The 26945-nt window shown below is 42.0% G+C and overlaps 1 protein-coding gene across 2 annotated transcripts in view; it reads left to right on the top strand.

The window, feature by feature from the left end:
• LOC132117471 (mitogen-activated protein kinase kinase kinase kinase 2-like) overlaps positions 1-21407 on the top strand; it is a 30962-nt gene extending 9555 nt beyond the window's left edge. Inside the window, exons 13-32 of one of the 2 annotated variants that reach the window (XM_059526774.1) lie at positions 99-174; positions 2632-2690; positions 7498-7544; positions 7775-7813; positions 8416-8449; positions 8530-8815; positions 9601-9707; positions 9952-9990; positions 10077-10161; positions 11120-11199; positions 11397-11457; positions 11559-11682; positions 11773-11831; positions 11916-12019; positions 12103-12277; positions 12375-12443; positions 19920-20006; positions 20568-20638; positions 20723-20778; positions 20847-21407. In XM_059526774.1, coding sequence (XP_059382757.1) covers positions 99-174; positions 2632-2690; positions 7498-7544; positions 7775-7813; positions 8416-8449; positions 8530-8815; positions 9601-9707; positions 9952-9990; positions 10077-10161; positions 11120-11199; positions 11397-11457; positions 11559-11682; positions 11773-11831; positions 11916-12019; positions 12103-12277; positions 12375-12443; positions 19920-20006; positions 20568-20638; positions 20723-20778; positions 20847-20934 — 1746 coding nt within the window. In that variant the 3' untranslated portion in view covers positions 20935-21407. Of the gene's footprint in view, positions 1-98; positions 175-2631; positions 2691-7497; positions 7545-7774; positions 7814-8415; positions 8450-8529; positions 8816-9588; positions 9708-9951; positions 9991-10076; positions 10162-11119; positions 11200-11396; positions 11458-11558; positions 11683-11772; positions 11832-11915; positions 12020-12102; positions 12278-12374; positions 12444-19919; positions 20007-20567; positions 20639-20722; positions 20779-20846 lie in introns of both variants that reach the window. The other variant, XM_059526773.1, reaches the window with a different exon arrangement.
• The last annotated feature ends 5538 nt before the right edge of the window (positions 21408-26945 follow it).

Below are 26945 nucleotides of genomic sequence, written 5' to 3'. Positions count from 1 at the left end.
TTGAACCCTGCAGGACATGTGGGGATGATGACCTCTGCTGTAAGGTAAAAGGTCTTTATGTGAATTTAGAGTTTATGTCCATGTTTGTGTGTTTACAGACGTGCAGTGTCCTGCCTGATAAGATTCACTCTCTAGCGAAACTTCCCATGCAGAGAACTCGGTCTGAAGAGCAATGTAAGTCAAGTTCATTCTCCAATACACTGTTTCTAATACACATCTTGTTTGCTATTAATTATCTTAACAGTATGTTCTTGCATCCAAATAGTAGATTAAATGAATCCCAGATTGAATTTTGATGAGAAATACCACTTTAATACATTTTTCAGTGGTTTGATCTACAGTTTGATTTATTGTTTTCAACATATTTCAGTTAATAAACAACCATTTTATTAACTAAGTGTGTAAAATCAAAAAAGAAAATTTCAATAAATAATTTTAGATTTGTAACTGGGGTCTGATTATAGTGTCAGACAATTTTTTTGTACTAAAAATGTGACTTTGTTTTTTAGTGAGCATTTTCAACTCACACTTTGACCTTTACAATTGAAGGGACTTAGAGGGACACTTTACTCAAAAATGAAAATTCTATCATCATTTTGTTCAAAAACTGATTTTGTCCATACAATGGAATTCTGTGGGATCTGATGTAGTGCTGTCAAATGATTCATCGCGATTAATCACATCCAAAACAATTTTTTTTTGTTTACATAATATATGTGTGTGTACTAGGGCTGTGCAAAAAATCTAATGCGATTTTCATGCACATCTCGTCAGTAAAGGTGCTCCTGTGATTAGCACGTGCGTTCACATCAGGGTTGCCATATTAAGCCCCTAAAATGTGATTTTTACCAAGACAACCTTGCCAAAAAATTTGTATTTTATCCCCCGGAACGTAATGTTTATCGGGGAACCCCATAGAAATGTGATTGGGCTAGTTTTGGACTAGTTTTGAGAAGCAACTGGGCATGCTTTGTTATAAAAACCTTATAACCCTGAAAGCACGCGTTGGAGATATACTACTAATCACAGGAGCGCGTTTACTGACGAGAAGCACATGAAAATCGCATTTTATTTTTTTTCACGGCCCTAGTGTGTACTGTGTATGTTTATTATTTATATATAAATACACAGATAAACAGTATATATTTTTAAAATATTTATGTTTAATATTTACGTTTATATATATATATATATATAAAATAAAAATATATACATGCTTGTGTGTATATTTATATATACATAATAAATATACACTACACACACATATTATGTAAACTTTTATTTTGGATGTGATTAATCACGATTATTCATTTAGCAGTACTACTCTGCAACAATGTTCTTCATTTTTTTTGTTACATGACTATGAGTGTTGAAAGAATGTTCATTCCCTGGTAGGGATGGGACGGTATGAAAATTTAATATCACGATTATAGTGACTAAAATTATCACGATTATCAATATTATCACGGTTTTGTTGAAACGAGATGAAAGTGTTCAAAAATAGTTGATGCTCACACTGAAAACATTTCAGCAAGTTTTATATTTAATAATCAACAAACAACTAATAAAACAAGCAACTCTATGCACTTAATTTAAAGAAAAATTAAATTCTGTGGCATTTCCTTCCTTACAATGAAAAGTGTAGAAGCATAGAAAAGCATAGAAAAGTCAGACTTTCGCCATTCCTTCTCGAAAAAAAACAAAAAAAACATTGTGCGCTGCGCTTGCGTCAGACTGTTGCTGGCTTGACATGATTTAATAGTGAGTTATTAAAACCGCGATAATCAAACACGGTTTTAATGATAATTCATTTTTAAACGATATTACTAACCTTCAGCACATTTTATCACGGTTATCAATAAAACCGGTTATCGTCCCATCCCTATTCCCTGGTGAACCATCCCTTTAAGAGGCCTATTTTGGTATTCAAGCATACTATGTAACCATTCACTTTGCATGTGAAACGATTGACAATGCTTTTGCTGCATCCACAAATACACAAAACGTTTACGGTGGTGTGTAAATGTAGTCAATCATTAATGTATCCTTTTAATGCTACTAAATCTGTGGTTTTTGCAACTTGATTTCAATAAGCTTTGAGTTCTAAAAGTTAAACCATTTAAGCCAAGTCAGCTTTATATAGCACCTTTTAAAGTTACACATGCTTCCGAAATTTGCTGTGACTCATCATGTCATCTCCAACAGTGTAATGACAGAACTGTAGCGTAATAAGACCAAATCAGTTGTAGTAAACGCCAAATCAGGAGTGACTAAGAAAGAATGTGACATTAGTCAGTAAGTGCCATTGTTGTGGTTTGTTAGATTACAGCAAGCCACGGCCACAAGCCAAGGTTAGCTGGACAACAACCGCTATTGTACTTGAGAAGCCACTCTAGAGCTATGAAAGGACACATTGTGTGTGTTTCTGAGTGTGTCTTTAGGTTCATCTCTGTTTACATGAATGCATGAGCGTGCATCCAAATCTGCATGCTAGAATGTCACACAGACAATACTAGAATAAAGTGGCACCTTATACTCCTACCACACAATTGTATGTGAAAGGGGAAGCATGCAGCAGTTGAATAAAGTGGTTCTGTTCTGCTTGTGACTATCCCTTTTTCTGTTTTCCAGTTGATCATGTGAGGTTCGGACCACCAATGAGAAAGGAGACAGATCCCTGTCCTGATCTGGTGAGATTAAATTTTTTTAATGAAACAGAAATGACTTTGTCCAGTCTATCAAGTTATTTATGAAAGTTCGGTAGCACTTTATTTTACAGTCCTGTTTCTCATGTACATACTATATACTTATTATAGTAATTACAATAACAATGTATTAACGTCTCTGGTTACTCACGTAACCTTAGTTCCCTGAGAGGAGGGAACGAGACATTACGTATGGGGAAATCCATTTCCTCGAAATTATGAAGTCTGATTGAATAACTCTTTTGCTTGCAAATAGCCAATGGCGCCCTCGCCCTCACCTGATTGGCTGACAGCCATCAATATAGGTGACGGCGGGCGCCAAAAACCTCAGAATCTTCGACTGAACGAGAGTTATGAGGCTGGAAGGTTTTCCACACGGCAGGTTACGTAATGTCTCGTTCCCTCCTCTCAGGGAACTAAGGTTACGTGAGTAACCGGAGACGTTCCCTTATCGAGTCGGTCTCTCGACATTTCGTATGGGGAACAATAAAACCCCCGCCGTGTGGGAAATACTGTCCGGCCCAGCTCACATCGAGCCACAGAAGAGCATACACTAGTTCTTACAGCGCATTAGCTCTAGATTGGGTACCGGACCTGGTTGAAACCCCTTTTGGCACAGAGCCAAATCAGCTCTTACACCATCGTAACCCAGTTCACCCAAATAAGCAACACTGGTGTGATATGGGGAAAATGCAGCAATATGTTGGTGCTTGGGAATACACTGCCGGCTTATAATGCGGGCATAATAAAGGTGCCACACTAGATAGTGAATTAATACCTTAACCGCAGCTATTGCTAAAAACAACTGACGCTGTCTATATGACCTGGTCGAAGCCATGGCTAGTGCACGCGCCAGGCAAGGCGTGCCATAACCTAGTCCAATGACTGCTCAACTCCCTCCTCCTGCACTGACAGCACATGTGATGCGAACGAGGGAATGTCCAATTTATAGAATCTCGCAAACGTGTTGGGTAAAAGTCTTACCATACAATCGTCCGGTCCAAACTGCATACACGCGCTGTTCACTGACAGGGCATGCTAATCTCCCACTCGTTTCCCGCAAGCTAGCGCGAGCAGTAGCGCCGTCTTAAATGAGAGCACTTTAAGGTCGCTAAACTCGGCTGGTTCAAAAGGTGGGTCGGACAGCGCACTAAGCACTAACGACAGGTCCCAGACCGGCATCTGACGAAGGCGGGGTGGATTAAGCTGCCTAGCTCCCCGAAGAAAACTCGTTATAAGGGGGTGCCTCCCCACTGAATGGCCGTCTAGCAAGTCACGAAAAACGGCGATAGCGACCACGTAGACTTTCACTGTAGATGGGGTACTGCCAGCATCCAGACATTCCTGTAGGAAGGTCAGAATAATGGAGATATCGCAACTGCTGGGGTCTTCATTTTTGTCAACACACCAGTTAGCAAATACTTTCCACTTCAGAGTGCATAAACGCCTTGTGGAAGGGGCTCTAGCCTCTGCTATTGTCTGCAGCACTCGCTGATATACTCCACGCTGATCTGCCACACATGCAGGTCCCAAAGCTCTGGGTTGGGGTGCCATATGGTGCCCCTCGCCTGGGACAAGAGGTCCCTTCTCGGCGGGATCCGCCACGGGGGAAGCCGCGATATGTTCACCAGTTCCGGGAACCACGGCTGGTTGGGCCATTTGGGTGCTACCAGGATCAACGCACATCTCTCCTCCCTGATCTTTTGCAGCACCAACGGCATTAACTTGACTGGGGGAAAACCATACTTCCGTCCCTTGGGCCAGCGGCTCGACAGCGCGTCACCCCCCAGGGGGATGCTGTCAGCGAGAAGTACAGAGGGCAGTGGGCGTTCTCTTGCGATGCAAAGAGGTCGATCTCCGCTTTGCCAAACAGATTCCAGATCATATTTATCGTTTGCGGATGGAGCCTCCATTCTCCGTGTACAATGCCGTCCCTGGACAGCATGTCGGCGCCGCAATTCAAACTGCCCGGTACGTGCACTGCTCGAATCGACAGAAGTACCCTGTCCGTCCATAACAGCAACTGTCTCGCTAATCCCTGCAGGGATCGCGAACGTAAACCTCCCTGGCGATTGATGTACCCCACCACCGCCGTGTTGTCCGTTCTGATGAGAACATGACGTGTTTCACAAACGGAAGGAAACTCTGCAGTGCTAGATGAACCGCTTCCATCTCCAAGCAGTTTATGTGCCAGCGCGTCTGGTCCCCTATCCACGTACCGAATGCTGGTCTGCCATCGCATAGGGCTCCCCAGCCTGATAGTGAAGCATCCGTGGTGACCACTACACGTCTGACCACTCTGCCCATAGCAGCACCCTGCTCGAATATGGTCGTGCCGAACCAAGGCGCCAGAGTCTCGAGACATGAACGCGTTATTATAAGGCATTCCGTTCCCGCTCTCCACGCCCGCGGCTTCACTCGGCTCTGTAACCAGTGTTGAAGCGGTCTCATGTGCAACAAGCCCAGTCTGCAGACGGAGGCTGCGGCCGCCATCAGACCGAGCAGCCTCTGAAACGTTCTTAAGGGGATAGCTCTGCCTTGAACGAAGAGGGCTAGTGTATTGTGAATCGACTGGATTCTCGGCTCTGACAGCTTCGCGATCATAGTGCGCGAGTCCAGTATCATACCCAGGAATGTGATATATTGGTGCGGCTGCAGCGTGCTCTTCTGAATGTTCACAGACAGCCCCAAACCTGTCAGATGGGCGAGGAGTCTGTGTTTGTGTTCCTCGAGAGTGCTTCTCGAGCGTGCGATGACTAGCCAGTCGTCGAGATAGTTCAGTATGCGCATTCCACTGAGCTTCAGGGGAGCGAGCGCTGTATTCATGCACATTGTAAATACACGGGGAGCCAAAGCGAGCCCAAACGGCAACACTTTGAACTGGTACGCCACCCCCTCGAATGCAAAACGCAGGAAGCGCCTGTGATGTGGGGCTATCTGGATGTGGAAGTATGCATCCTTTAGATCCACTGCAATGAAGTAATCGTCGGGCTGAATGTGCGCGAGGATCTGCTTCACAGTTATCATCTTGAACGTGCGTTTCGCGAGCGCTTTGTTCGGCATCGCGCATGCCAGACAGCGTCAGCCACAGATGGCGATGCAGGACCACAAGGCTGCTCATATTGCAGCCGATTCCCTGCGCGACCTTCTTCGACGCCGCGAGAGCTAGATCCGCCGCCGTGCGCAGCTTCCTGAGCGACTCTGGGTCCGGGCTTCCCTCGTCCAGGGACCCCAGGAGCCGAGTTTGGAAGACCTGCAGGATTGCCATCATGTGGAGGGCAGATGCTGCATGTCCAGCCGATATGTAAGCCTTCTCGGCGATGTGAGCAGTAGCTCGACATGGCCTAGAAGGCAAAGAGGCGGTTTTCCAGCCGGGAGAAGACGCCAGGTGGGCCGCGATAGCATCCTCGACGGGAGGCGGTCGCGCGTATCCCAATTTCTCCGCCCCTTCCACCGTCGTCAGCAGCTGGGTCCCCTTTGCATGGGCTCGGGCTGAGTAAGGAGAGCACCATGACCGGGTGAGTTCCTCGTGGACCTCAGAGAAAAAAGGCGCGGGTCTCTGCGGGGCTTCAGCCTGGCGGCCCGCGCCGAGGAAGGAACCGTCCATCCATCTCTTAGACGGCAGCTCCTTGGGGGCTGTCCAATCCAATTCCATATCTGCCACCGCCTCCGTGAGGATCGCCATAAGCTCGGCATCTAGCGATGTGGGGGCAGCTTCAGACGGGGCCTCGGACCACGCTCCCAGGTCTGAGGCATTAGTAGACATGGCGTCGTCCTCGTCATATCCAAACGACACCATTTCCCGCGCTTCAAGTGGAGGGTGGTAACTGGCCTCAGAGTATGAGAGGGGATCTTCCACGTGAGGGTGGCGTGGGCGTTGGGCCGACGCCAGTACCTCGACAGAATCCGTCGACGGAGCTCTCTGCAGTCTCCCGGTTCGCGGCTCGACGGCGGCGGACGGGGGAGAGGCAGGAGATACAGGGCCACCGTTGCGGGTAACGGCCAGCCTTGCACGAAGGATCTTGATGGGAAGCTCCTCACAGGCACGACATCCCGAACCTTCGAATGCCGCCTCTGCGTGAGCCCGACCCAGGCACAGCACACACTGCTCGTGTGCGTCCGGGAAATCAATGGGCCCACCACACATGCGGCAAAGAGACATTATAAGAGAAAAATCACCGGAACGCGAGAGGGGATAATTTTCCACAATTTTCCGCTCTGTATGCGTGAATCCACGGCGAAACCAGACTCAAGTGAAGAAAAAAGATTCTGAGGTTTTTGGCGCCCGCCGTCACCTATATTGATGGCTGTCAGCCAATCAGGTGAGGGCGAGGGCGCCATTGGCTATTTGCAAGCAAAAGAGTTATTCAATCAGACTTCATAATTTCGAGGAAATGGATTACCCCATACGTAATGTCGAGAGACCGACTCGATAAGGGAACTAGGTACTAACCCTGAACCTACCCCTAAACCTAACCCCACCCCATGTAGTTACCTTGTATTACCAGAACTTTCTTGGATAAATACACTGTAAGTACACTATAAGTACATGTAAGCACACGTACTGTAAAATAAATTGCAACCGAAAGTTCTGTCCTGATTTTCTCACCTTCATATAGTTTCTTGGTAACACTTTTTTTAAGGTGTGCTTGTTGCACATTACATGTACTTACTATTATAATAACAATAAATTATGCATAATTACATGCAAGTAACACTAATCATATAGTAAGTACATATAGTAAAAAACAATGCTTATGGAATTACATACTGGTTTTCTGTTCTTTATTAGGGGGTGTATGATGACTGGAGCGCTATCAGTAAAGACAAGGACTCACCGTGGGTTATATTTCACTCTTGATCATCTAAAATACTGATGACGGTAGTAAATATTGTGTCTGATCTGCTAATGCATGTAGGTCATTCAGAAATATTAATTCTCCAATCATTGATCAAAGTCTAATTTGATGAATTTATTGTTAAATTAAGATGTTAAGAAGCACTTATAAGGCCTTCCCAGAAACTGAAGCTTTAAGGGTTACTTTGCTTTTTGACTATTTATTTTGCAGGAGTTTGTTAGAGTGCGTGGAAGAGGCCTTGATGGAAAGGTGATCTGGCTTTTTTATTTTTTATAATGAGACTACTTCTGTTTAGTTAAGGTTTTCTTAGATGCGATTTCTGTTCACTAAAATGAAAATATCTGTTGGCATAACTTTTTTGTCAATGAAACATTTGGAAAATTATTAAATTTTATATTACAGTAAACAAAAATATGAAATGCTACACTTATTGTTTTATTTAAGCTTCTTGTTTTTAATTTGACCCCTTTGGTTTCTGAAATATATTTGATAACCACCTTGTTAATACCTCAAATTTTTGCTTATCAGAGAAATTTCCCTTAATTAGGTTTTAATAATATCTATGTATTTTGAACTATAAAAATATCACATTTTAGCTAATAAAATTTTTTTTGCTTCAAATTTGGAGCAAAATGTTAATTTATCTAAACAATTTGGAAAAACAGATAGTATTGTATCATTTTTTAAACGATTAAATGATATTATTAAAAAAAAAATGTATGTTTGCTGTCCCTGCAAAGCTAACAGTGGATCTACATTCCTACCACCACCCTTTTATAATTAATAACATGAGAATGTTAATGCAGAACTAAAATGATGAAATGACTAACATTTTGCTTCCTCTTTTACAGGAGTTTGACTATAAAGAGAGGCTCTTCAGCTGAGGTAGGGGAACATTTAAAATAAAAGTGTAAAAAGTCAGTTGTCTTCTAGAATAAGATCATTTATGTGTTTTTAATCCACAGCACTCCCCGGATGAAGAGGATAAATATGGGACGGTGAAGAGAGTGGTCTCTTCTCCCCAATCAACGACAGTCACCAATCAATCTGACTCCTTGGCTCTTATTGGCTCGACGTCTCTGAAGGGCCACACCTCCGACACTAACCCCGCCCTACTCAATGAATCCGCTTTGCTGATTGGTTCAGGACTGTCTGACCTGTCACTCCTCACAAACTCTTCCCTCTTCACAGACTCCTCCTTCCTCAGTCATTCCATCAGTCTAGGCTCCCTTTGCTCAACACCAACTGAAGGTGAGCTGTATGTCAATACATGAGTATGAACTAATGACTGCACTTTTAAAGCAGAATATATGGAGAAAATTTTGTCCCAATATTCATCATCATACTTTCCCTTAAGATGTCCCAGAGGTATATGATTTTCTTTCTTTAGACGAGCAAGGAATGCGTGGATCACAGTAGTGATCCAATGAAGCGCTTGACTCAAAACCAAATGCATCTTATATCAGCTAAATAATATAGCCACGATATATATATATATATATATATATATATATATATATATATATATATATATATATATACACAGGCTGAAATGTTTTGAAATCACTTGTACCCTACCTGTTCGAAAAAAAAACAGTCTCTGCCTGTGTCTGTTTGATTCTTGGTAAAGTTTTAAATCCCTGCCGCCAAGATGCTCCTCTGTCGGTCACGGATTATGGAAAGTGAAACATAAATCTATAGGGGTGGTTGGATTTATTCACGCACTTTAAATTATTTATTTGAAGCTTCTTTCTTTTCAGATTCTTATTCACGTCTTTATCATAATAGGCTGCATATTAACTTATTGGGAGAAAACCGCAAGTTCTATGTGAAACCAGACATTTGAGCGCACACATATAGTCAGAATGGCATCATCATAACAGTCCACGAATATTCGACTGTGAGATTAGTAGTCGAATCAGGCTCCTCGAATCAAAGCATCGAGTCGTTGACTATTTGGGGTCACCCCTACAAATAATACATGCTTAAAATCCAAACACTGATGCATCTGCTGTGTTGAACAGGTTTGATAGCAGAGAGCTCTGTTGCTCCAGACCCAGGAGGATCCAGGAGTAATTTCCCGCCACATGATCCCCCTCTCTCCCCAGAATGGAGTACTCTCAGGAGGAAACCAGAAGACTCGGTGAGTAGACTGCGTAGGTTAAACCATATTTGACCTTTGACCTTGATGAGAATCTGTCTGAAAGGGTTTAATTGTAAAATCCAATATTAGTGAAATTTTATAAAAAATTGAAATGTAATGCATTATAGTTGTAGTTGGATATAACGCATTATTTACTTTAGATTTTTGGCTCTTTGTATTAAAATGTTGAAAAAAGGCATTCTTTCATTGGTCACTCGCTTCATTCTGATTTTATTGATTCCAGAAAGTTGTCCATGGACTGCCACCTACACCACAAGTACATGTATGTACAGCCAATTACATGATTCTAATTCTATTCCGTGCTCTAATTTCATGCTTATTGTTCTATAATCATATATTGTCTTCCAGATGGGGGCCTGCTTCTCTAAAGTATTCAACGGCTGTCCATTAAAGACTCAGTGTGCTGTTACATGGGTTCTGCCAAAGACCAGAGGTGAAGTTTGCTTATACAATTGGGAGCACTAGAGACAACCCTGTTCTGCTTGCTGCCAGTTACACACAAACACACATAAAACCATCAACCAAGTATAAAAACTTGCATATGGTTTTGTGGTTAAAGTGAAAACCGAGGACTGTAGCAGGACAAAATAGCTGGTATGTTAAAATAGATTTGTGCATTAGTGTGAATGCAGAATTAGACCTGCTGCGGTCTGTTATGTCATCAGTAATAAACATACAGAAGTAATTCTGAGAAAAAAGGAACAATCCTACACTGCCTTTGTCTGGAAACTTTCACATATTTAAACATATCTTTGTTTAGTGCTTCTAATGTGTTATTACTTTTTATTTGCTCAAGCTATTTTTAGTTATATTTAGTATAATCTTAAAATACAGTTATTTTGCTTTTTATTTATTATTATTAAATTGCTTGCATGCAAACATGGTAGCCTGAAACTCAGAAAGCGTGGGCTTGACATGCATGCAAGAACCAATGAAATCCATTCTTGTGTGTAAAGCGAGTACAGTTGAGCTTCCCGTTACTATATTGATGGCCTGATATATGTATGTGCATTGAGAAACGCTTTTTTTATGTGCATAAAAGCCTTATTAAATCTGTTAATCATATAAGGTGATGATATCACTCCTAAGGACTTGAATTAAACTGCTCTATTAATATATGGAGCACTTTTAGAATGTCTTTATAAATGTTTTGAAGCATGAAAGTTTTGGTGGAACTTTAATGGAGGAACAGAAATTTCTCCGCTTTCATTTTTGGATGAAATAATAGTTGATGGACACCCCGGTCTTATTTTAATCGTCGCGCTTCACAACTACTTCAGCCACTTCCCGTCCATTTTGAAGAATTATTTTACTATCCTATGTATAAACTAATTTCTATTCATTTTATTTGCAACATATTTATATGTTGATATGCTGATATTTACTCCTAGATCAATACCTTATGCTGGGCGCTGAGGAGGGCATCTACACGCTCAACCTCAATGAGCTGCATGAGGACACCATGGAAAAAGTAGCCATATTGTCTTTTCTCTTTTTACTTGTGGACCCTTTAATTGTTTCAGAGTAAAAAAGAAAAAAGAAAAATAAGAGATATGCAGGCACCATTGAAAAATGCAAAGTTGCATAAAGTTGCATTTTTTATTCTTCCATAGTTTACTAAAGCAAATATCCCATGAAAGAGTGTGTAAGATTTTCTTTCTTTTCCAGTTGCTCCCTCAGAGATGCAGTTGGTTGTACGTGATGAACAATGTCCTTATGTCCGTCTCAGGCACGTGCAATGTTATTAATATGACTGCATTTAATGTACCATGAAGATCTAATGTCTTGATTTAACTCTCTGGTTGGAACCTCTCTGTCCTCTGTCCACAGGAAAGTCATCACAGTTGACTTCTCATAGTCTGCCAGTACTTTTTGAGTACCGCAGGAATATGCAGCGTAGACAGGGCCATCTGGCGATTAATGCACACCGCTTGAGCACAAAGATAAACGCAAGGTTAGTCAAATTTTAACTGATCTTTGTCTTTAGTCAGTTCCTTTGGATTAAAGGGTCTGCTAAATGCTGGTGGTTCTTATCTTTCTCCAGGAAGTACGCCATGTCAGTAAAGATCCCAGACACCAAGGGCTGTAGAAGATGCAGTGTGGGTGAGGACCATTGACCTCTGTAGGAGTGTGAATCAGTCTCTAGGCATATCGTGCACGTTTTAATGTTTGTTCCTCCGCTTCTAGTTCGAAACCCCTACACTGACAGCATTTTCCTTTGTGCTGCTGTTCCCACTGGTTTGGTTCTTCTAATGTGGTATGAACCTCTGCAGAAGTTCATGCAGCTCAAGGTGAGAAATGAGAGCTAAGAGTGATGGAAACGTGAAAAAATAATATCCGCACTGTTGCGTAATTTTCTCTCACTCTCTCTCAGCACATTGCTCTGAATCTGCCAGAGTCTCTGCCCATCTTTGAGCTGCTCGTAAATGAAACCGAAGAGCTGCCACAGGTCTGTGTGGGGGTGAGAATTCGTCCCTGCCAAAAAGACAACACTGGACAGATGCACTTTGACATCATCCACCTGGATGACACGCCACAGAGTCAGCAAGGTGCTGCACATGAAAAATCACACACAAAAGCAACTATTCATATGAATAATATTTCAAGTGAGCTATAGGATTTGTGTTTTGCTTGACTGAGTTACAGATGGCGAGTCTCTGGAGGTCAATCAAGTGATACAGCTCGACAGGGACACAGTTCTCATTGCACTGAAAAGTAAGAAATGCTTGTTTTCACTGAGCCATTTGAAGCACTTTGTATGTACACTCACCTAAAGGATTATTAGGAACACCATACTAATACTGTGTTTGACCCCCTTTCGCCTTCAGAACTGCCTTAATTCTACGTGGCATTGATTCAACAAGGTGCTGAAAGCATTCTTTAGAAATGTTGGCCCATATTGATAGGATAGCATCTTGCAGTTGATGGAGATTTGTGGGATGCACATCCAGGGCAAGAAGCTGCCGTCCACCACATCCTAAAGATGCTCTATTGGGTTGATAGATCTGGTGACTGTGGGGGCCATTTTAGTACAGTGAACCCATTGTCATGTTCAAGAAACCAATTTGAAATGATTCGAGCTTTGTGACATGTTGCATTATCCTGCTGGAAGTAGCCATCAGAGGATGGGTACATGGTGGTCATAAAGGGATGGACATGGTCAGAAACAATGCTCAGGTAGGCCGAGGCATTTAAACGATCCCCAATTGGGACTAAGGTGCCTAAAGTTGGCCAAGAAAACATCCCCCACACCATTACACCCCCACCACCAGCAGCCTGCACAGTGGTAACAAGGCATGATGGATCCATGTTCTCATTCTGTTTATGCCAAATTCTTACTCTACCATCTGAATGTCTCAACAGAAATCGAGACTCATCAGACCAGGCAACATTTTTCCATTAAGTCTTCAACATTAGTCTTCAACATTAGTCTTCAACTGTCCAATTTTGGTGAGCTTGTGCAAATTGTAGCCTCTTTTTCCTATTTGTAGAGGAGATGAGTGGTACCCGGTGGGGTCTTCTGCCGTTGTTGCCCATCTGCCTCAAGGTTGTGCATGTTGTGGCTTCACAAATGCTTTGCTGCATACCTCAGTTGTAACGAGTGGTTATTTCAGTCAAAGTTGCTCTTCTATCAGCTCGAATCAGTCGGCCCATTCTCCTCTCTCCTCTAGCATCAACAAGGCATTTTCCCCCACAGGACTGCCGCATACTGGATGTTTTTCCCTTTTCACACCATTCTTTGTAAACCCTAGAAATGGTTGTGCGTGAAAATCCCAGTAACTGAGCAGATTGTGAAATACTCAGACCGGCCCGTCTTGCACCAACAACCATGCCACGCTCAAAATTGCTTAAATCACCTTTCTTTCCCATTCTGACATTCAGTTTGGAGTTCAGGAGATTGTCTTCTTCTTCTTCTTCTTCTTCTTCTTCTTCTTCTTCTTCTTCTTTGGCTGCTTAACGGCGGATGCGGACTAACTTAGCACACTACCGCCACCCTCCAGATAAATTGTGCCTAATCACCACTATGGTTTACATCTTTGAAAATAATGTAGCCTGCAAGCTACAAAAAAAAAAAAAAGATTTAAATAAATAAATTCCAATGAGTCCGGTGTTCTTTAAAAATTCAAACATATTTTATTACTCTATGATCGGTAGCCTTAGACAAAATATCTCTATATAACTTTCCCCACTGTCCTCTATTTTCCTTTTAATTAAAGTCCTTTCTCTATTAAATTTCCTACACATCATAAAGACATGTTCCACTGTTTCTGGCACATTACAGATCCCACAATTTCCTGAATTATGTTTTCCTATCAGCTGCAATGTTTTGTTCAGTCCAGTGTGTCCTATTCTCATTCTTGTAAATTTTATATGTAAAGAGAAATTGCCTCTTCTCTTCGACATCTTATTATCAAACGGCCCTGACCAACCCTCCCTTTATCTCCCCTATCCCATTTATCTTGCCACAACTTTTTAACATGTTTTTAATCATTGACTTAGCCTCTGATTTTGATATTTTACATTGAATAGACACATTTGTCGCTTTCAAAGCCTGTTTAGCTAACTTGTTTGCCAACTCATTACCAACCATGCCTACATGAGCCGGAACCCAAACAAACTTTACATGCGTCGCCCTATTTTGAATACAATGAATCAAAGTCAAAATCTCACACACAATATCATACCTTTCACTTGAGTTACCAGATTTAAAATTTTCTAAGGTTGACAACAAATCTGAACATACCACTACTCTTAGTGGTTTAATTTGCTCTACCCACTGCAACGCCATTACAATTGCTATTAGCTCTGCTGTGTACACTGATAGGTGATCCGAAACTAAGTTTTTGCAGAAAACTTAATATCAAACTCTGGTATCACATATGCAATTGCCACTTTCCCTGTATCTGGTTGCTTTGATCCATCAGTAAAGATTTGCACGTACCCATAATAGTTATCCACATACCTCATAGCCATTTGTCCACTATCCCCCTTATAATTTTTCTATCTTTTCATGCAAGGTTATATCAGTTCACCTACTTTAACCTGAAGCCCTGATATAGGGGAGGTTCTCATTGCTCCTGAACATATCCTGAGGGCCGAACCCTGAATAACATCAAGCTTCTTTAATTCAGACTTTGCAGCAGACCCATAAGCCATGCACCCGTAGTCAACAATAGACCTAATTAATCCAACATATAATCTTTTCATTGAAGTCATATCTGCTCCCCACCCCTTATTGCACAAGCACCTTATTATGTTAATGACTTTTTTACATTTGTCATCACTCTTTTCAATATGACTATGCCATGTAAGCTTAGAATCAAAATGCATACCTAAAAATCTCATACAATTTACTCTTTCTAAATCTCTACCATACAATTGAAATTTAAACCTTTCTTAAATTTTTTTAAATGAGAAGATTACTACCTTAGTTTTCTCAACAGTGAACCTGAATCCCCATTTCCCAGCCCATTCTTCAACAGAGTCGATATCTTTTTGCAAATTTTTAACAGTGATTTGAACATTTTTACCCCTTTTCCAAAGAGCGCCGTCATCTGCAAACAATGATTTGCCTATTCTATAATCAAGTGTATCATATATATCATTTATCATAATAGAGAACAGAATTGGTGAAATAACACTTCCGTGGGGTACACCATTTTCCACAAATACACAATCAGAGAAGCTACTGTTTATCCTCACCTGAATTTATCTATTGTTTAAAAAGTCCTTAATCCAGTAATACATTTTCCAGTCTATTCCAAGCCTTAGTATTTTAATTAACACACCATCCTTCCAAAGCATATCATACGCCTTTTCCACATCAAAAAATATAGCAGCAACTACTTCTTTACACACTTGGGCCTTCCTTATATCACTCTCCATTTTAATAACTGGGTCCATCGTTAACTTTCCTTTCCTGAATCCGCTTTGGAACGGCGTTATCTAATTCCGCGGCTCAACATAAAAAGTAATTCTCTCCACAATCATTCTCTTCATTACCTTACCCAGGTGGGATGACAAAGCAATTGGCCTATAGCTTGAAGCCACAGTAGAATCTTTCCCCAGCTTTCTAATTGGAAAAATAACAGCCATCTTCCAGCTCTTTGGAATTTTCCCTTGATCCCACACCTTATTAAATAATTCCAACACAGTATTAAGAGCCTCGTTACTAAGATGTTTCAACATTGCATAACTTATTCTATCTTTTCCCGTAGCTGTTACCTTCGCCTTGCTTATAGCCTTTTTTAGTTCACTCATTGAAAAACTTGTGTTCAAGCTATCATTTTGATCCTCAACATTTTCTAAAAGATATTGATACTGTCTTTTTGTTCCTGCTCTTTAATGTCTTTCATCATCAGTTAAATTGAGACTACAATGAACATTAGCTATAGCTTTGACCATTAATGCTGCTTTATCTTCATCCTTCACTGCCACAGTGTCACCATTTTTAAGGACTGGATAGCTCCAAGATTGCCGCACCCCACTCATTTTTTTAACAACTCTCCATACCTCATCTACGGAGGTTTGCCTTCCTATAGTGTTACAATACTTTGTCCAGTAATCCTTTTTAACTTTCCTAATTACTTTCCTTACCTTAGCCCTCTCTCTTTTATATTCCAGATACTTTTGGAAGCTTAAGCTATTTTTAAAATCTTTAAATGCTTTATTTCTACTGCTTATTATTTGTGTGCATTCATCTGTCCACCAGGGTACCAATTTCCGCTTCTTACTTCCAGGCCTCGACTCAACAATAGAAGCTTATGCAGCCTCCACCAAAGCTATACTAACATTTTCTGTAAATTCATCCACATCATCTATCACCTCAACTTGACCCATATTCCTATCACTTATAAATGTAAACATTGTCCAATCAGCTTTATTTAAATTCCATCTTTCAGAGAAACACTGGGTCACATTGCAGCTCCTGCTACCCATCCTACACATAATCGGATAGTGGTCACTTCCAATCGTTGACTCACTATAGACTTCCCATATTATTTGACCTGCAAGAGACTGAGAAACTAAAGTCAGATCTTATACAGACTGCACCCATTTAAACATTTAAACTACCATTATCACACCAAACCTCAGTAACTAAATACTCTAATCCTTCACCCTTACCTAAAACTCTGTAGGGAACCCCCACCTTAATAAAAGTAGCACACCCACCACCACTACTATCACTCCTATCATTTCGCTCACACACATACCCATTTAAAACAAAATTCAGATAAGGTTTCAACCATGTCTCAACAACACAAATAATCTCAGGTTTAGTCTCTAATTCGAAGATAAACCTCTTGAGCTCTTGCCCATTTGCCACCAAGCTTCTAGCATTCCACTGTAGAAAATATATATATATATATATATATATATATTTTTCCCTTTTTTAAGTTTTAGCTTGTAAACTCGACACAGGCAACTGTGAAGTAGAGGTCTTCACGTGTCCAAAAATTCGTGCCCGAACCCGAAAGAGACCCGTAATGTACTACACCGAACCGGCCCAGACCCGTCTAATATTTCAAAAGCTGGACCCGGACCCGTGTAGATCCGAGAAATGCCTACCCGGACCCGTATATTATTTGAAATCTGGACCCGAACCCGCCAGGAAGACACAGACCCGACTGGACCCGATTGTCACATATTCCACCATAAATTTCTATTACAAGTCAATAAACCTGTTGCGAAAAATACAGCTTTTTGTCTTACCTAACTTAAAGAGCCGTAGTCTCTCTTCCTTGTACCTGACTGCCTGTGATGCATTTACAATCCTCCGACAAGAAAGTTATTCATGTTATTCCTCTCGTTATTCCAAGTCCAAGCTGAATCCACTCCTTATTTCAGCTTCAAAAGTCCTCTTGATGTCACGGTGACGGATGGCAAATGCTACTGTGCACATGTACATTCTGACTCGAGTTTATTCGCATAATAACCTGAACTGTTTGCCCTTTTGAACTATAATAACGATCGCTCGTGCAATGCCATGGCCGCTGACGTTATTTATTTGCTATCATCTGATCTCTGTGCTCTCTGCTCTGCATCGAGTCTGAATCTGACCACTAAAAATTTAAGATTAAATGGTTCATTTATGATATTATAAAAATGGGAGAAAATGTAAAATGCGGTTTGGCGGTTGAAGTGTCCCTCACTGGTTGCCATAGAAACATGAAATGCGCTCGAGACTGCACATGCGTGCTAGCTGTAACAACCTAAAATGCTTTAACGCAATTTGAGCGTCATAGAAAACATTCATGTGACAGTTCACCTCAGATTGTGTTGCTGATTTGAAATATATTAAATAAGAGTGTGTCATGTCTGCAAGCATTAATACTGTGCGTGCACTTGTATTAACTCTGAGTCTGCGCGCTCTGCTTCTAAAAGCAGAGAGAGAGAGAGAGAGATCACTTTTTTTGGCTCACTCTTTTCTTTTCCTAATTTTAAGTTGCAAGTTACAAAAAACACAAGCAGTCTTTGATCACGGCAGGGTGTTCTCTGAGTCCGATGACTCCGATCGCATGGGTATTACACACAATGTTAAACAGACCCGGGACCCGAGGTAATAGATTCGGACCCGACCCGGACCCGGCTGATCATTTAAAATATAGACCCAAACCCGTACGGGTCCCAGGTCGGGTCCTGGGTCGACGGGTCTCGGGTGCACTGTGAAGACCTCTACTGTGAAGACGGCTGTGATAAGGATGCTGGCTTCTCAAATTTATCTCTGCTCTGAAGTTCTTCATAAATACTTTCCCACGTAATATCTTTAATACCCAGATACCTATTGGCACTTTTAACCACTATGCCCGTCTTCTCAGATCTGTGTTTTGCTTGTGACATGCAGTTTATAACTTCCGCAATAAAGCACATAAACTCTCTCTTTTTAATAACCAGGAATTCCTCATCATCAACTGAGGGTTTTCCAGCTCTTGCTGCCTGTCTCACTAAATTTGGTTCAACTTGACCTCTCTTAGCTGCCTCAGCATAAGACAACTTTCCTTCAGCCCTAACATGCTGGATTTCAACTGCTCTCTTTCTGGCTTCACACTCCCTATACCCAACACTATGCGCTCCTCCACAGTTGACGCACTTTTCTTGCACCCCAGTTCCACATGCACCATAGACATGTTCTCCTCCACAGCGCCCACATGTTTGTGTGCCTTTACAGTAAGCAGCTATGTGACCATATTTCTGGCATTTCAAACATCGCAATGGAACTACATTGTAGTTCAGATATCCCACAGTGACATATTTAGGCAACTTTTCCCCTTTAAAATCCACTAATACTGATAGACTATCAACCTTCTCGCCAAATCTCCATGCTTTAAGCCTCTTCATGCTAATTGCATGTCCTCCCTCAATGCTATCCTTCAGCTTTCCCAAATCCTCGTCTGTGGGAATACCATAGATGACTCCCCTACACACCTCTACTGTCGCCATTCTTTTCTTCACCTCTAAAACTTCTTTTTTGCAAACACTCTTTAGCTTTAATGCTTTGAACTGCTGGCCCACGTCTTTACACACTATCATCAAATCACCGTCAGAATGCACTCTAGCTCTGGTAATCTCACCCACCTTCTCGCGCAAAAACTACGTGAGAGCAACAGGCCCTACTGACTTAATATCATGAACCCTTTTTGAACTTTACCAGCTCTTTCAATTCTTCCTGATCCATTTTTTTTTCATGACTTAGCCCCCTCTTCCTTTGGGAGTTAGTTCGTCCTTGTCCATACTATCCTCACTCAACACCAGTCTCCGCAACCTACAAATTCTACCTCTAACCAAACTACACCACCATCGAGAAAACCCCCGTCACCTCCCGCCATGCCAAAGACTCCGAGTAGCCAACCCAAAACGACTGACTCAAGCGAACCTACCTGTTCCAGGAGATTGTCTTGACCAGGACCACACCCCTAAATGCATTGAAGCAACTGCCATGTGATTGGTTGATTAGATAATTGCATTAATGAGAAATTGAACAGGTGTTCCTAATAATCCTTTAGGTGAGTATACGCTCAATAGGGATGTCTGATACTGACCAAAAATTACATTAGTATATTTCTGGGGATTTTTTTCCAACAGCGATAATTTTGCTGAGTGCGGTTTTTGTGCTGCTGCCTTTGCTGGTTTAGGCCTGTCATAAATAAATTAAATATGACACTAATCCTTTATCAACCCGGTTTGTTTCAGACACAGTGAAGGTTGTGAATCTACAGGGATGTGCGAGCCATCAGAAGACTTTTGAACTTGCATTTGAGTTTCCCATTCAGACACTGGGTAAGCCCTGTTAAGCCAATGCCAGGCCGTCTTTGAGCACCTCTCAGCCTAGTTTTTGCTGTCTGTTCTTCCCCATTGTCAGTAGTTGGAGAACTGTCCACAGCTTTCAATTTTTCAAGAGTTTCATAATTGCATTACTAGTTAATTGAAACAAGTAATCTATTACTTTATAATTTACAAGAAGTTAAATTTTCCAATAAGTAATTCCAACTTTGTTTTCCCATTTATTGACTGACTGCTCTCCTTTCCCCATATTGAGAGAAATCATGAGTTTGACCAAAAATATAACTTTTATTTATATTAAAATCAAACAAGCAGGCCCAGTAAGATTACTTTTCATAAAGAGTAACTAAGTAATGCAATATTGTAATTTTAAAAGAGCCTTTCTTACTTTTGTTCAGCTTAGTGAACCAGTGTTGAAGCACAACATTTTAGCCCAGATGAAGCTGGCGCTTGGCAATAACACAGCTGCTGCTAATTATTTGTTGTCAGCTTGGTAGATAGCCATCATGTTTGCTATGTCTTTTTAATATCGGACCTCTTTCTGTTGCATCTTTGTAGTGTGTCTACAGGACAGTGTTCTTGTCTTCTGGAAACACGGTCTGAAAGGAAGGAGTTTACAAACTAATGAGGTAAAGCTGACGTCTACGACAACGATGGCTTCACTGATGTATGAGGAAGCAAGAAATGATGGAATATTATGCTGTTTGCCTCAGGTTACACAGGAGATCACAGACAGAAGTCGAGTTTTTCAAGTTTTGGGAACAACTAGGTATGAATTCCCACATGTCTGGTAATAGATAAATGGAAGCATATACTAATCATTTAATGTTGCTACAGGGATATCATCTTGCAAAGCACTCCTACGGATGATCCGTCTGCCCTGAGCAACCTGTACATCCTCACGGGGCACGAAAGCAGCTACTGATGGACCTGAGATGCTGAGAGCTGCAAACACTACAGAGGTTGATGGTCCTCCCTTCCCTACTGAAAGGGTAGCGTCATCAGGCCCAAAAAGCTCCAGGAACAGAGGAAGGCATGATGGAGTCAAGTACACACAGTTCTCCAGAGCCTGTGAGGACAGGAGGAGGAATCGGAGCTGATTTAGAGGAGGGAAAGTGACCTGTGGATTTGCATTAGACCTACTATGTTTGAAAAGGCTGTCATGGGTCAGTGACAAAACAAATGAGTTGTTCTATTTAATACTAGACCGTCTGTCTTGTTTCGAGAAATATCATATAGCTAGGTAATATCAACATGTTTTGGCGCAGTCGTTTAAAAATGATCTTCCATTGGCCAGTAAATTAGTTGATAGAATTGTGTAAACCATTGTACTGTAAAACCCACAAAAACTGTGAAATAAATAAATGTAAACGACAAGGATAATTTGGTTAATCGTTTTATTTGTGTTGCCAGCAGTGGTCGTTTTAATTCACAGCGCTAGGGGAAGCGGTTTCTTTCGTCAGGTCTTAATTTTTTTAACAGTGCCTTGTCTTGTTTGGAAAGACAAAACAAGAAGCGCTTATGGCAAGCCCTTTTAGCTTAAATTGTTCCCAACCTTTTTTGTCGTAATTGCATTTTTACTAGTAAGAATTCAGTTAGAGAACTCTATAATTTAATTCTTAGTATTCTTACTTGTTACTAGTAAGAATTTCTTACTAGTAACAATTATCATTGTAGAGCTCTCCAATTCAATTCTTACTATTAAAAATACAATTGCAGAGCTCTCTAATTCAGTTCTTACTAGTAAAAATGCAATTGCAGAGCTCTCTAATTCAATTAAAGCTCTTCAATTATACATATCTCTAATGTGTGTTTTTTTTTTACTAGTAGGAATTACAATTAGAGAGCTCTAAAATTGCATTTTTATTAGTAACAATTTAATTAGGGAGCTCTACAATCATAATTGTTACTAGTAAGAATTGAATTAGGCTGCATTTACACTGCAGGTCTTGATGCCCAAATCAGATTTTCTGACTATATCCGATTTTTTTGACGACCCGCTTACATCATCTTTTAAAAGTGTCCTGTATCCGATTTTTGCATTTACACTATACACTGCTGAAACTACCAAACGTAGACATTCTGACCCGGAAAAGGAAGTAAAACAGCACGAAATACAATGGATGCAGATGCAAATAAAATTATACAGTGTTTTGCTTTCCACAATAAGTCAACAAAAAAATCAGCAAAACATTGGTCTCGTACGGCGGAGAAAAAAGAGGAGCCCTTGTTGCAGCCTGGACAAATTTCACGCCTATAATAAGTCATGTGATCTCAGTTGGTGGTGTCCACCTGATTTGACGTCACTTTTTTTAATGACGTACAACTCGCATTTAGTGGGGAATATCTGATTTGTCTGCTTACATGGCACACGCAAATGCACGTATCCGATTCATATCCGATTTATTACCACATATGAATGAGGCCTGAATCCGATCTGAGAACATCGGAATCCATGCGGTTTTTTCCTGCTTACACGTTCACCGGTCCTATCCGATCTGTGCCACATGAGAGGAAAAAATCGAAATTTGGGTCACTTGAACCATGCAGTGTAAATGGGGCCTTAGAGAGCTCTCTAATGCAAATGCAGAGCTCTCTTTATCATAATTGTTACTAGTGAAAACTAAATTACAGAGCTCTAATTGGAATTCTTACTAATAAGAATTTACTTGTAGAGCTCTGTAATTAAAACTGAATGGAAGTCAATGGAGACATATGACTAGTAAAAATTCATTTGTAGAGCTCTCTAATTGGAATTTTTACTAGTAAGAAATTAATTAGAGAGCTCTATAATAATAATTGTTACTAGTAATAATTGAATTAGAGAGCTCTCTAATTAATTTCTTACTAGTAAAAAACGCAATTACGACGATTAACTTTGGGAACCATTTAAGCTAAGGGGGCTTGCCATAAGCGCTTTACACAGTCGTTAAACTCGACCTTTGAGAGTGAGGAGTTGTCGTCATAGCACAGAGCCCCTCCCCTTGATATCACAGTCTCCGCCATGTTGGCAGGACACCGGCGGCGAAACTGGATTGTTTACATGTGTTGTTAACTCGGTAGTAGAGGAAGTTTTTGCAATTCCGCACTGTTTTACCATGCCTGGAAGTTACTGCTGCGTTAAAAACTGCTCCAGTACCTCACACGATACATATGGAACACATAGGAACAATGGAATTCAGTTCTTTTTAGGTTACACCAAGTGCAAAACAGCAGTATTTGGAGAAGCTCTCAGGCATCCAAAATATCTACCCATACGAGCTAACAGCAGCAGAATGGCACAGAGACCTGGACCATTTATCTCCACGCACATATATGGACATTGTGAATTATCTAGTTTTTGGTGTAAGTTACTACACAATGCAGGATTTTAAAAGCCACAAGTCTTTGGAAAGTTATGAGGCTTTCTGCTGCTGGGTCCATCTACAAGCCTCCAGGTGGTGAAAACTGCATTGTACTGGCCAAAGTAAGTTTATTCACATGCGTTTTAGCGTGTTGTAATTACACATTACATTTAGCAGACACTTCTTGACCAAAATGACAAAGTAACTTAAATAACTGCCACTGTTTCGTAAAGACTAGATTGTAACGAGATGTTCAATGTACACAAACGTTTCCAACATGTTTTGATGTAGGCTAAAGCTGTGTATGTTTAGTTATAATTTGATTTTCGCCCAATGACACTGTAACGAATTAAACCTTCATATTCATCTGGAAGAAGGAGGCGGGAACCGGCGGACAATCAAACAACATTTTAATAATACAAAATAAACACAAAACAGCGCACCAGCCCCTCACGGACGACTGGTGCGCTCAAATAAACATCAAAACACAACTAAAAGTCCAGGCCTGGTCCTTTCTCGTCCTTCACTGTCGTCGCTCCAGTTTTATATCCTTCCATCTCCTACGTGGGACTCGAGACCGGCAGTGGGTCGCAGGTGACACTGATTTACCCAATCATTGCCGGCCTCACTCCTTGTTCCCACGTCCCTCGGCCCCGCCCCACTCGCCACATACCCCCATCGAGACCCTCGAGACTGCACTCTACTCCCCCCCCCCCCCCCCTCCATCCGGGGGGGACCGCTCACGGGGACCTGCGGGAACCTGGGGGTAGGACAGACGAGGCGAGAGAAACGGAGATGGAAGGAGGAGCGACAGAGATGAGAGAGGGGAGAGAGAAAAAAAAAAATAAAAAATTCCGGTTCCCAGACGCACTGCTGCTCGGCCCTCCACCAGCTGGGTGATCTCCTCCGCGGTGCCTGGCGGTGACACTGGACGGCCCTCGGTGGACGGCACGACACTCCTCCGCCGCCCGGTGGACGGCTCCTCCGGTTTTGGGCAGCCGGCAGGAGTCCCCCGTTCCCTGCTCCTCCCCGTTCCGGCAGATGGCAGCAGGCTCCGGCCACCTGGCGAACGGCGCCGACTCCTCCGCTCCCTCACGGACGGAAGCCGCCCCTCCATATCGTGGGCGGCCGGCAGCGAGCTCGCCCGTCCCCGGCAACTCACTCCAGCCCACCGCCTCGAGCGTCCATGGCGGCACACTCCTCGCCTGCTCGATGGCACCGCGGATTCCCCACAGCGGCGAGGGATCTTCAGCAGCGCGTCCCTCCTTCTCCCGGGCTTCGGCACCACTGTAACGAATTAAAACATCCTAGTCATCGGCAAGAAGGAGGCGGGAACCGGCGGACAATCAAACGACATTTAATAATTCAAAAATAAACACAAAACAGCGCACCAGACCCTCACGGATGACTGGTGCGCTCAAATAAAAACCAAAACACAACTAAAATCCCAGGCCTGGTCCTCTCTCGTCCTTCACTGTCGTCGCTCCAGTTTTATATCCTTCCATCTCCTACGTGGGATTTGAGACCGGCAGTGGGTCGCAGGTGTCACTGATTTGCCCAATCATTGCCGGCCTCACTCCTTGTTCCCACGTCCCTCGGCCCCGCCCCACTCGCCACAGACACATACTGTACCAGGTTTTTGTGTTGGGGGCTGCAAAGTGGACAAACCAGTTCTGGGTTGGCTAGGGTACTTAAATGTGTGATTGCAACATGTAAATGTCCTGGTTAGATTAAAGCCATTAACAGCGTGAATGCAAGATGACTTACATCGTAAACAATATAATTCACAATGTCCATATGTGTGCATGGAGGTAAATGGTCCAGGTCTCTGTGACATTCTGCTGCAGGAAGCTCGTATGGGTCGATATTTTGGATGCCTAATGGGCCTTTCACACAGGACGCGGTATGCGCGGCGCTTGCCGCTGTGTTCAACGTTGCCCTTCAGATACAACGCGATTTGCGCTGCGCTGCGCTATGGCGTAGGCGGAGTTTTAAAAACTTTTAGCGGGAGCTCTTTCATAGTCTGTTGTTCCTCCTTTCGGTCAGCAGCAAACATGTATCTGTCCCGTTGTAAGAAGCGAGCGATAGCGCTAGTCCTGCTGATGAGAATTAAGAGAGAAGCAAGACACAGCTTTCCTGACGATGTCCCTATACGACCTCAAACTTGTATCGTACAGCTCAGGAAATTCTGACACACACAGTACTAGCCATTCATCCATTTTGATTTCCGTGCTTGTTTGGATCCCCCGATTCTATTGGTCGCGCTGGTAATCGTCACAGAGCGCAGCGGCAAAAGTTGAACTATTTTGAACTTTGACCGCGGCGTGCGCATAAGCACGCAAATGATGCCCACCGCTGCGCTTGCGCTTTGGTCGACGCAGCAACAAAACGCCCTTGCGCGGCGCAAGCCATTGAGATGAATGGGTTTTATAGTGCAATGCCGCGCATACCGCGTCCTGTGTGAAAGGCCCATGAGAGCTTCTCCAAATACAGCTGTTTCGCGCTTGGTGTGAGCTTGTTACTGTAAAGTCCCCTTTCTTTCACCTTATCTTTCTGCATTGCTTTACTTTCTTCATTTCTTTCTCGTATTCATAATAACTGCGCAAAAATTGGCTCTGGAATGTTTAGTCGCGCGTCTGTTAAGTTCTGAAGGCGTTGCCCTGGCAACCAGGCGGCAAGGAAGTCAGAAGTTTCCCCAGTGATAGATAGATATATAGATAGATGGATGGATGGATGGATGAAAGAGCTGGAAACAGCAGCTTGCTTGACAGAACTCAAAATGAAATACCTTACAAGACTCTCAAACCCCCGGTGGCTCAATGAACCAATATATTCCAGGGACCATAAAGACATGTGGACAGTACACATCCCAGTTCATCTCCTGCCCTCTGCTCCTTCTCATCTGTAACAGTGAAACCAAGTATTCACTAGTGTATTTGTGTCTGAGACCCTGAGATGTGCCTCCCTGGAGATTTGCAATGTGTCTAATGTATAGGTTTATTTATTTATTTTCAACATTAAATCTAAAAATTGCATTTGTTACATACCTGTATTAGACGTGTCAGTATTCGATAATGAACATGCACAAGATTATTGTGGGCACTTCAAAATACAGTGAAAAATTATTTATAACAAATTAATCAGATTTTTTTCTAATGCATTTTAAGAAGGCTTTAGTAACATTAAAATAGTACACAGACATGTAAGTAAGTTATTTCAGGGAACGTGAGGATTCATCACTTAAGCACAATAAATTCAACATTAAGAAAGCATAGTCGTAAGGACATCTTATTTCTGTTTTCCTCATTTCCTGGGCATCGCTGAGAAGGCAGGATTTGGGATTTGGAGAGGATTTGGATTTGGAGGAAGAATGATTTGTTCAGAGCCACATAGACGTTAAACCCCACACAGACGTTTTATTTTTCCCATATTATATTATATTATATTATATTATATTATATTATATTATATTATATTACTCCGTATTGTCACGCTGTTGCATTCTGGGAAACGTAGTTTGTAGATATTTATTATCGCTGTCGTGCGGTCGGTGCGGTGCGGGAGGCGAGTTTACGAATCCTACTGCGCTGAA

The sequence above is a fragment of the Carassius carassius genome, chromosome 36 (genome assembly GCF_963082965.1).
Source record: "Carassius carassius chromosome 36, fCarCar2.1, whole genome shotgun sequence".
Classification (NCBI taxonomy): domain Eukaryota; kingdom Metazoa; phylum Chordata; class Actinopteri; order Cypriniformes; family Cyprinidae; genus Carassius; species Carassius carassius.
This window is presented reverse-complemented; position numbering and strand designations above follow the sequence as displayed.